At 45.9% G+C, this 11941-nt stretch overlaps 1 protein-coding gene across 1 annotated transcript; it reads left to right on the top strand.

The window, feature by feature from the left end:
• The first annotated feature begins 1192 nt into the window (after positions 1-1192).
• Positions 1193-1788, top strand: LOC138071909 (melanoma-associated antigen B5-like). Its single transcript, XM_068963285.1, is given in 2 exon segments — positions 1193-1727; positions 1730-1788. Coding segments are annotated over 2 exon segments (594 nt in total).
• The last annotated feature ends 10153 nt before the right edge of the window (positions 1789-11941 follow it).

Genomic DNA, 11941 nt, shown 5'->3' with positions numbered 1-11941 from the left:
CTTTCTCCTCGGGGTCTCACGGAGATGCTTGCCCTACTATAAGAAAAGTATAGTAGTAGAAGGGGTGGACCTAAGGGGAAGGGAGAGTAGAATTTCAGGCCACAACAGAGGTCAAAGCAAGGACTGAGGGATCATCTGCCAATAAAAAGAACTGATAGTGAATCCAGCCCTGTTCCTTATAGCCCTTGAAGAACCAGGACAGAGCTATCAAGCTGAAGTTCCACCAACATTTATTTGTATCAGGTGTGTCGGAGGTGAAACCCTTAGTATGAAGGTGCAGATACCATTCCAAGAAAGGGGTGGGGACACCAGGCCCTATGGGGAACCAAAGGAAGCACTCTTAATTCGTGTTGAGGACTTCAGTGGCAGGGACGAAAACTTCTCAGTGCGCACTCAGTACTGCATGATAACTACTGACTGAGGTGATGCGGTGAGGACCTCTTCACTTCTCAGAAATCCCAGGGAGCTTTGTGATGCCAACTACAGAACAGCAAGGGAATAGATCCTATGACTGGCCACTAGTTGGGTTGGTGGTCTTGAATGTGAAATAACAGATGCCTCTGTGTAGGAGACTACCAGCCCCTTCTGTCACCCCAGCATGCCTGAGGCAGGGGTAGCAGGATGCAGCCTAAAGATCACCCTAATTTCCTTCAATATGCTTCCCAAAGGACAGGTTGGTTAAAAGAATAGGAACCCTGGGGGTTTTCAGAACAGTGCCCTCAAGAAAACCACAAATGTAGCCTTCCTGATAACCAAGGTGGTATTCCCCTGCTGCGGCCGCACACTCAACCTTCATCATCCTGTGGGCCCTTATCACCTGCCCTCCTAATCACACTTCTAATCATTGTCCACCAGAGCAGTCATCATGCCTCAGGGTCAGTCTCATATACTCTGCATCCATGAGAAACGCCACCAGGCCCGATATGAGCCCCAGAGTCACAAGGGAGTTCAGCCCACTGCAGTAATGGAAGAGCTTCCCTCTACCTCTTCTCTTTTAGAAGATAAGTCACAGAGCTCATCAGCTACTGGGTCAAATAGCACTTCCCAGGGGTCTTTGGAAGCCCCATCTACTACCAGCACTTTTTCAACTACTGCTGACCCAACATCTGATGAAGAAGATACCAGTCAAGATGAGGAAGATTCACGTTCCTCATCTTCTACCAGAAACACCTACTGTGATACTCTGAACAGCATGACAAGTTTGTTGGAGCAGTTCCTTCTGTATAAGTATAAAATGAAGCAGCCCGTCATGAAGGAAGACATGCTGAAGATTATCCACCCAAGATACCATCACCGATTTGCCGAGATTCTCAAGAGAGCCTCTGAACACATCGAGGCTGTCGTTGCAGTTGACTTGAAGGAAGTTGACTCAACCATCCACTCCTATGACCTCGTCAGCAAACTGAACCTGCCCAACAATGGGAGGGTGTGGGATGGTAGGGGCTTACCTAAGACTGGTCTCTTGATGACAGTTCTGGGTGTGATCTTTGTGAAGGGCAACTGTGCCACTGAGGAAGACATCTGGAAATTCTTGAATATGATGCGAGTATATGCTGGGAGAAAACACTTCATCTACGGAGAGCCCAGGAAGCTCATCACCAGAGACTTAGTGACGATGAAGTACCTGGAGTACCGTCAGGTTGCCCACAGCGATCCTCCATGTTACGAGTTCCTGTGGGGCCCACGAGCCCATGCTGAAACCAGCAAAATGAAAGTCCTGGAATTTTTGCAAAAGTCAATGATACGGTCCCAAGTGCCTTCTCATCACAATATGAAGAGGCCTTGTGAGATGAGGAGAGAGCTCGAGCCACAGTTCCAGCCAGGCCTGGCACCACTGTCCCTTCCAGGCATGATCCACTGCCACGTCCAGCAGCTTCTCCCACCCCTACCGAAGACTAAGAGTTTTAAAAGATCATCCAGATAAGAAAATGTGACATCAAAATAGGGACTTTTGCCGAAATGGGAAGCAATCCCGCAGTTAAACTGCTGGGACAATGGAATGATAAAATAAATTGAAAAAAGTTTCAAAACATGATCAACCTTGATTGTTCTCCATCTTTTCGGTCTTCTGTTTTGTAAAACTAAATAATTTATACCTCGATATGCTACTTGAAAAATGCAGGAGGTATTAAACCTTACCAAGTTAGACCTCTTACTGTCTTCATTTATTTTTTGAGCACCTGCTCTTTGAAAGGCTCTATGCTAGGTCTGGTGAGGCTAAGATCAAGACCTAGCCTATCCCCATACAACTTTAGAAAGAAGGAGCTGCAATCACATAAGCAAGATCTTGAGATAGCCTTTAGGAATGACAGGAAAGTAAAAAGACTATCCAGGAAGAAATCTCTACCTGGGGTAACGTACAGATCTGTTAGGCTCTCCACACAAAACCCCACAGAATGGGTGGCTGAAACAACGGAAATTTATTTTCTCGGAGTTCTAGAGGCTGCAAGTTCAAGGTGAGGGCTGGTTTACCCTGAGGCCTCTCCCTTTGGCTGCCAGGTGGCTACCCTCTTCACTTGCATTCCTTTTGAGTGCATATATCCTTGGTGCCTCCTTTTGTGTCTCAATTTCTTCTGATAGTCACACTGGGTTATGGCCCACCCTAATGACTTCATTTTAACTCAACCATCTCTTTAAAGACCTTATTTCTAACTACAGTTGCATTCTGAAGTACTCCAAGTTATGCCTTCAATATGCATTTGTGGAGGGTCACAATTTGTCCCCTAACAGACAGAAATCTAAGGTGTCTCTGCTCTTATCTCAATGCAGGAGATTCCCGTGCACAGACTGGTATTCTACGCACATCGTCTCCAGGGAGTTTCTGAGATGTAAGGGTGAACTCCTTTGAGGTGTGTAGGGAAGAAAGACGTTCCTCCCTTTATCCCTTCTGAATTCTTGTGGTCAGACTACTAGTAAACTTGACACAAGACAGAGTAACAGGAGACAAAGAGACAAATTGCAATTCATGTGCACAAGAAGTGTCATAGAAATGGGACCTAAGAAGTGGGCAAAGCAGGCAGCTTCTTTATTTAGTAAACAACAAAACAATTTGTGAGGAATCGACAGGACAGATGAACTTAGGGTTTAGGTACTCTACTACTAAGAAATCTAAACAGAATCTGTATCCAGGGTAGTAAATTAAAGACTTAACAAGGTTGGTGTATACAGACTTCTCTGCTTGAACTGCCTATTTCTGGTTGGAAGGGTTTCCCTCTGCCTCCAGATGCAGGCAGTACATCCTTCATATGAGATGTATTTCCTGCTCTCAGGGAGGCAGAAATCGGGGGCGGCGGGATGTCCCTCCTCTGTTGGCTGTTTCTTAAGTAACGTGAAATCAAAATAATCAATACGCCACTGTGGTTTTTTTGGGGCAGAGTGCCCTATGCCTTGACAGGTCCCTCCTCTGAAACTTGCCTGCAAGTCTCACATGGTAAAAGCTGATCTGGTCACTGTGGACAGAGAGAATGGATTAGTGGAGTCTTCCATTTCATGGCAGCGGTTGCATAGTTCTGAGAACAGGTCAGTTCATTTAAAGAGTGATATCTCATTTCAATAGGTGGTGTTGCAGGTGGGCTCCCAAAGCCAGGTCTAGGGTACAAGCAGTATCAGATAGTTATTAATAAGAGGCATTTCTATGGAAACAAAAGAAAAGCAGATGTAAATGATTGGAGCTGGTTATCAACCAGTTTCTGAGCCCAGGGGGTAGTCAGTCAAGAAGGTGTCAGGATCGAAGCAACTATTGCAGTTTGAAATGTCTCTATCACAGTTAGCAATATCTCTGGGTGACCAGGTTAACTTTCTGAGTGGCTCATACAGCAACAGGCATGAAGTCTGTTTGAACGTGAGCTGTTGTAACAATTTCTCTGATCTTTGCATCAAGTCATCTAGCTTCACGTTGCAGGACTTCAGGAAAATGGCAATGTTAGTTCTCAGTGATTCAAGTCAAAAGAATGGGAGAGTGAGCGGATCAAGATGGCAGAGGTGTATCGCTCAGAGCTCACCGTCTCCCACAGACACATCAAAAGATTGGGAGAAATTGGGAATTTTAGTAAGAAAGGTGCAGCTAAATACGGGTGGACACTAGAAAAATTCAGGATCCAACCCAGTTTGCAGGTAAATAACAATACTTCAAGGAAACGTAATACCACTAGAACCTAATATCCACACATGTATAGTACACTTTCTATGGAACCATTTTTTGCTGTCTATCATCTCCCTCATTTCTACCGAAGACAGGAAAACTAAGACCTAATTTGTTTGCAAAGGAAGTCTACATTCAATAAACTTGGCCTGATTATTTATCTAAGTATAGTAAGAATAACAATTTGCCATATAGGTGCTTTTAAATCTGCTTTGCTGGAACGGTTTATAAGGAGTGTCCAGAAGGAAATTTTAATAGCTTCTTGAGGCTAGGAAGCCACAGCAAAGACCTGTTGTCAAACTTAGAGATCTGGATGAATTCCTCTCTTCCTGAAGTCCCCAAAACATCCTAAAGTTCCTGTGCCTGCCAGAAGTGATGTTCCTTACTCACTTGGTAAGGCTGATGGGAATTCTGTCAGCAAGTTCCCTGGCTGTTTTTCAGTGGGTTTTTATGGCTCCGTGGAAAAAGCAAGAGAGTTCCGGGAAAACATCTATTTCTGCTTTATTGAGTATGCCAAAGCCTTTGACTGTCTGGATCACAATAAACTGTGGAAAATTGTGAAAGAGATGGGAACACCAGACCACCTGACCTGCCTCTTGAGAAACCTATATGCAGGTAAGGAAGCAACAGTTAAAACTGGACATGGAACAACAGATTGGTTCCAAATAGGAAAAGGAGTGCATCAAGGCTGTATATTGTCACCCTGCTTATTTAACTTATATGCAGAGTCCATCATGAGGAACGCTGGGCTGAAACAAGCACAAGCTGGAATCACGACTGCTGGGAGAAATATCAATAACCTCAGATATGCAGATGACACCACCCTTATGGCAGAAAGTGTAGGGGAACTAAAAAGCCTCCTGATGAAAGTGAAAGAGGAGAGTGAAAAAGTTGGCTTAAAGTTCAACATTCAGAAATCAAAGATCATTGCATCTGGTCCCATCACTTCATGGGAAATAGATGGGGAAACAGTGGAAACAGTGTCAGAGTTTATTTTTTGGGGCTCCAAAATCACTGCAGATGGTGACTTCAGCCATGAAATTAAAAGACACTTATTCCTTCGAAGAAAAGTTATGGGCAACTAAAACAGCATATTGAAAAGCAGAGACATGAGTTTGCCAACAAAGGTCCGTCTAGTCAAAGCTATGGTTTTTCCAGTGGTCATGTACGGATGTGAGAGTTGGACTGTGAAGAAAGCTGAGTGCTGAAGAATTGATGCTTTTGAACTGTAGTGTTGGAGAAGATTCTTGAGAGTCCCTTGGACTGCAAGGAGATCCAACCAGTCCATTCTGAAGGAGATCAGCCCTGGGATTTCTTTGGAAGGAATGATGCTAAAGCTGAAACTCCAGGACTTTGGCGACCTCATGCGGAGAGTTGACTCATTGGAAAAGACTCTGATACTGGGATTAGGGGCAAGAAGAGAAGGGGACGACAGAGGATGAGATGGCTGGATGGCATCACGGACTCGATGGACGTGAGTCTGAATGAACTCCAGGAGTTGGTGATGGACAGGAAGGCGTGGCGTGCTGCGATTCATGGGGTCACAAAGAGCTGGACACGACTGAGTGGCTATACTGAAATCCCCACGTTCCTAATTCTTATATTGCTAGAGTGCAGTTTTTGTATTATTTCTGTCAATCCTCCCTGAAGTTTGTGGGTCATAGGGACAATGATAATTTCAAGAAGCCTGCAAGGCTTTGGTTAAAGCTTATATAATTTGCCCAGGGAAATGTGTGCCTGGATCACAGTTGATAAACCAAGCAGAGAACACATTTTCTCACACGTTCTTTGCCACTGTAAGGAAATCAGCCTTGCAGCAAGGGAAGGCTTCAACTCATCCAGAAAATATAGGAATGACAAGAATATTTTGATGACTCATCTCTTCTGTTCAGTCTCTTGGTCATGTCTGACTCTTTGCAACCCCATGGACTGCAGCATGCCAGGCTTCCCTGTCCATCACCAATTCCCAGAGCTTGCCCAAACTCATGTCCATTGAGTAGGTGATGCTGTCCAACCATTTCATCCTCTGCCCTTCCCTTCTCTTCCTGCCTTCAATCTTTCCCAGCATGGGGTCTTTTCCAACGAGTCAGTTCTTCACGTCAGGTCTCCAAAGTACTGGAGCTTCAGCTTCAGCATCAGTCCTTCCAATGCATATTCAGGACTGATATCCTTTAGAGTTGACTGGTTAGATCTCCTTGCAGTCCAAGGGACTCTCTCGTATCTTGCTCAGGAGGAACAAGATTGCAAGAGGAATTGGTGGACGTGGAATACATCTCTCTCCACGGACACATCAGGAATACATCTTCAGAATAGAAGTGCATGCAGAAAAGCAGCTGAGAGTGGACAGGAGTACATGACCAGCAGAAAAGTATTTACAGACCCATGCATAACTCAAGGTCAAGCCCTGAGGCTTTAGAGTGGGTCCACTGGTTCCAAGATCCTAGATTACCAGAGAACTAACCCTAGGATATCAAATAGTGAGAACTGACACAAAGGAAACCACTGGAATACAAGACCCGGCATCACCAAACCACTGATAGCCCCTGTGCAGGATGCCTCATCTAAACCACAAAGAAAAGAAAAATACAAACCTGATCATCAGCAGACAGAATTACCACCTACTCAGCCTTGCCCATCAGAAGAAAAAACAGACAAAGAAACAAAAACGCAGCACAAATCTCACCCTATAAGAAGCTTACACAAACCACTGGAACAACCTTAGAGGGCAGAACCAAAAAAGAAGAAAGAATTCAACCTTGAAGCCTGGGGAAAGGAGACCTCAAACACGATAATTAAAATAATAATAATAATGGAAAAGGCAGAGAAATACTGCACAAATGAAAGAACAAACCAGAAACACAGAAGTCCAAATAAATGAAGAGGAAACAGGCAAACTACCTGAAAGTTAATTCATTGCTAAAGGGAATGCAGTGATACTGATACTTTCCAAACTGTCTGGGAAATTCTTTTAAGCTACATATAGTCTTATCCTATGATCTAACAAATGAACATTAAGGTATTTACTCAAAAGAGCCAAATCCTTAAGCCCATCCAAAAACCTTCAACCAAATTTTTATAGAAGAATAAGTCATAGCTGCCAAAAACCAAAATCACCAAAGATAACCTTCAGTAGATGAGTGGGGAAACAAACTATGGTAAGCTTCATGGAATGCCATTCAGTCCTGGAAGAAAACATTTCAAAGCATAAAAACATATAGAGACAATTCAATGTATATTGACTAGCAGAAGAAGCCAGTATAAAAAGCTTACATACTGTATGATTCCGTCAATGTTACATTCTGGAAAATGCAAATCTTTAGAAAGAGTAAAACGTTCAGTAGTTGTCATGGGTTCCAAGTGAGGTTTTGAGGGATGAACAGATGGAGCATGGGAGATCCATAGGGCATTCACACTCCTCTGCACGACACTGTGTTGGCTGAGTTGATAATATCATGCATCTGTCAAACACTAAAGAACTGTAAAACACAGAAGTAAAATGTATTGTAAACAATGGACAATAGGTAATAATGAGATATTGACATTCGTGGGTCAGTTGTAAAAAACGAACTTATATCCATTGATCCAATACAAGATGTTAATAATAGAAGATACCAAGTGGAGGAAGAGAGTGGCTGTATGAGACCTCTCTATACTATCTGCTGAATTTTCTCCAAACTTAAATCTGTTCTTTCAGAAAAGAAATACAAAGGGCAACAAAAATATAAACACATGAAAAGAGGAGCTACATCGCTCATCATGAAAGAAATGCAGATCAAAATTACAATGAGGTGTCGCCTCATACAGGTCAGAATTTGTACAAGCAGTAAATGCTGGGGAGAGTTTAGAGAAAAGGTGGGAATGGAAATTGATATAGCCACTATGGAGAACACTAGGGAGGTTCCTTTAAAAACTAGGATTAAAACTACCATATGTCCCAGCAATAGAAATACTGGGCATATACACCGAGAAAAGAAGAATTGAAAAGACACGTGTATCCAATGTTCATTGCAGCACTACTTCCAATAGACAGGGCATGGAAGCAAAGTAGACTTCAACTGACAGATGACTGGATAGGGAAGTTGTGGTAGCCACATAGAATGGAACATCAGTCATAAAAAGGAGCAAATTTAAGTCACTTGTAGTGAGGTGGATGCACCTAGAGCCTGTTTACAGAGCGAAGAAAGTTAGAAACAGAAAAGCAATGTACATTAACGCATATACATGGAAAGTAGGAACGCTACTCACGAACCTATCTGAAGGGCAGGAATAGTGACATGGATGTGGAGAATGGACCTGTGGACACAGCAAGGGAAGCCGTGGGTAGGACGAACTGAGAGCGTGGCACTGACAAATATAGAGTCCCATGTGTCCAAAAGATAGCTGGCGGGGAACTGCTATATAATACAGGGAGCTCAGCCTGGTGCTGTGTGCCAGCCTAGAGGGGTGAGATGAGGGTGTGGGAAGAAGTCTCATCAGGCAGGAGGACTATGTATACGTAATGCTGATGCATCCTGTTGTATAGCAGAAACAACACAACATTACAAAGCAAGTATCTGTTGATAAAACAACTTTTTAAAAGTCTACTAATTTAAAACTAGAAAAAAAATATAAGAACACATAGCCAGTACAGAGTTACATGCACCAATGAAAAATGAATAAAAGTCAGCAATAATGAAAAGCAAACTATCATGGTAAGAATTTGATCCTCGAATTGAAATTCTTAAGAAACGGGCACAGAAAATATTGACACATATAAGTAACTTCAGAAACCTGGCATAAAAAAGATCAACACAGCAAAATCAAGCGACCGGTCTGGAAGAATTGACAATACTCAGACCATGTAATAGAAAACACACCATAAACAAAAGCAACAATATGAAAAATGTAGCTACAAAGAAACCTTAGAAAAATGCATGCAGTCTACACGAAGGCAACAAGAAGAATTTCCTGAGTGCCTTAGGAAAAAGGAAATCTCAAACAGAATAGTATGGTATGTGTATTCATGAGGACACATTCTAAGACTGTCGATTTTCCTTAAATCCTTTACAGATTTAGTACCACATCCAGAGTAGCTGACACCACAATCACACGTGGGCAGCTGTTTCCTGTACCCAGAACAAACCATGGAAAACTTATACAAGGAATAAGGACAACTAGCAGCAAAAGCAAGAACACAAAAGAAATAATCCCTGAGGAACAATAAGTCTCCACTGAACTTGACCCTATGAGTGCCCAGGTTGGGGAGTACTCTGAGGCTGACACAGGTGTGTCGGCCACAGAGGAAACAGACAACAGGATGAGCTGGAAAAGCCTTTAAACTGGAGTGGTTGGTTCTTCCACTGGGCCATGGACCATGAGCCTCTACTGCTTCACTGAAGGAACCTGAGGCAGCATCTCAGAGCCCCATCCCAGGATCATGGGGCACCAAAGTTTGGGGTGGACATGGCAGTATGGCCCAGAGGTCATGCAATAACCAGCACAAGCTTTGTTAGTGGATGACAACTGGCCCTTGTAAATGGTCAGCTTAAGAGACTGTCACACATGGAAAAAAGAGGAAAGCTTGTATCACCATAATTGTACAAAAGGACAGAAATTCATCTCAGAAATTTCGAGCAATGCCCCTGCACTCGACTAAGAGCCGACAGTGAGAACCATCAGGCTAAGGAGCCCCTTCACTTTCTCTGCTGGGATTGTGTGGAGCATGGTTGGGGACAGGGGTGGTTTTATACCAGAAAGGGAAGGGTTTCCAGGCTCCACCTGCAGTCAACATGAAGATCCTGAGTGAGATGTGAGGGATTCTACACCACAGAAGGCATTCTCCCATCCTTCCCTCTCACTTACCTTACCTGCAGCAGCCATTTCCAGGAAGCCTTAGGCAGAAGCAATCAGATGAGATGCCAGTGTGCTTCTCACCAGGAGTCTGGGGATTTGACATCTTCCAGGCGAGGCCTTGGCTCTCAAGTCAGCAGACAGCACATAAGGCAGCATTACGGTCAGGGGAAGACAGGGATAGTGGATGGACAGAGAACATCACTCAGCACACAAGAAGGAGCCCCAGAGTGCCCTCACTGTCTGTCTCAGCAGCGCCAGGAAGGCTGTCAGGCTCGGGCTCCCAAATTCTTCCTGCTTGGTTTACTGAGAGAAGTGAGAGGCAAGGAGTGAGGCCAGTTGACTGAGATCAGCAGAGACATCCGAGAACCCACTATGAGTCAAAGAAGGGACCACATCCCCCCTCTTGCCGGAAACTCCCCCAGAACCCCGCCCACCCAGGCTGTGCCCCTGCTGTCCTCCTGGAGCCCAGAAGCACGATAGGAAGTGACGGCCCCCTATCCACGATGGGGTCTGATGCCATCTTTGAGAGGACTGCTATCTTTGAGAGCTGCTGTAGCTGTGCCCAGAGGGAGGAGTCCGAGGTCTCATCAGGGGTCCAAGTCGGAGGTGACATGAGCTACAAGTGCACTGGATAGTTACAAAGATACGCCCTGGCACTCCCAACACCTTTTTCCATCCGAAAAGTGGGGACTTCACAATCCCCCGGCAACCCGCACCTGCTCTAGGCCTGTAGGCTTGGGCCTGGCTTTTAGGTGCAATGTCCATCGTCTACGAACGCAGGTTCTCGGGACATAACCTGGGTCCAGGGGTGGTGGATCTGGGTGCGGGGTTGGTGGACCCTGGCTCTGTTCGGTGGGAGGGAAGTCCGGGATTCTGTGGAGTGAAGGAGGGACCCATGGGGTGACTGAGTGTCTCAACACACCAGATTGGCGGCCACCCCTAAGCCCTTACCCAGCATGACTTGGCCGGAGAGCAACCAGTCAGCATCTGGGCAGTTCTAAAGGCTGAGGGGCTCCCTGACTACGATCGCCAACACAGGACACTCGGGGAAGAAGGGACCTCGTTCCTAAGGGCTGGCAGCCGGTCAGCAGAGGGAGGATGTCAGGGCTCGGGAGGATTCAGGGTAATGACCATCCTCCGCATCACAAGGCCGACTCAGGACCCTCCCCTGTAGCCAGCACTTCCTCCCAGCCAAACATGGGGATGGTTTGGTGGTCTGTCTGGGGAGGTTGCAGCTTGGTTGTGAAGGGGCAGCCTGGAGACAGCAGAAGGGCGGGTCCCGGCTCCCTCCATTGGGGGCCTGAACATTCCCTCCTCTCATTGTCTGAGGTGACAGGGAAGGTGGCACCGTCAACTTCAAAGCAAGAGAGGGAACAAGGTGGGTGGCTTTGGGGGTGGGGGGGGGGATAAGAGGGAGTCTTGCCCCAGTTTTCATCATGACTCTGAAATGTGAACTGAAAGGACCTGCCTCCCCAGCCAGCCCCGACAGGGCTCCCTCTAACGCCCAGGCAGGGCTGTCTGGCTGCGCCCCAGCAATCACTCTCACTTCTTACTCAGCAGTCTCAAGGGAGGGGCTCACCAGCAGAACACGAGACTTGTGGGTCCTAGAGCACTGGCCTCAAGGACCCCTCAGAGGCGGCTTGGGTTCAAGCCAGGGAGGAATCTCCTCACTGAAGTTGCTCACAACATCTGCTTGTCCTTCCTCTAGGGGCCCTCCTGGCCTGCCACCCTGCCCGTATGTGCCTGTGATCCATAACCAGTGTCACCATGCCTCGGAGGCACAAGAACAAGTACTATGTCCGTGTGAAATTCCACCAGGTCCAGGGGGACACTCAGAGACCCCAGGAGGCCCAGACCACTGCTGCTGCAGCCCCCAAAGAGGAGCGCCCCTCCTCCTCTTCGTCTGTCCCTCAGGCTTCTCCCCTGAGCTCCCCTGCTACTGGGGATCACTAGGAGCTTCTGGGAGCC

Source organism: Capricornis sumatraensis, chromosome X (assembly GCF_032405125.1).
Source record: "Capricornis sumatraensis isolate serow.1 chromosome X, serow.2, whole genome shotgun sequence".
Taxonomy (NCBI): Eukaryota; Metazoa; Chordata; class Mammalia; order Artiodactyla; family Bovidae; genus Capricornis; species Capricornis sumatraensis.
The sequence above is the reverse complement of the archived record's forward strand: the minus strand, read 5'-3'. Positions and strand labels throughout refer to the sequence as shown.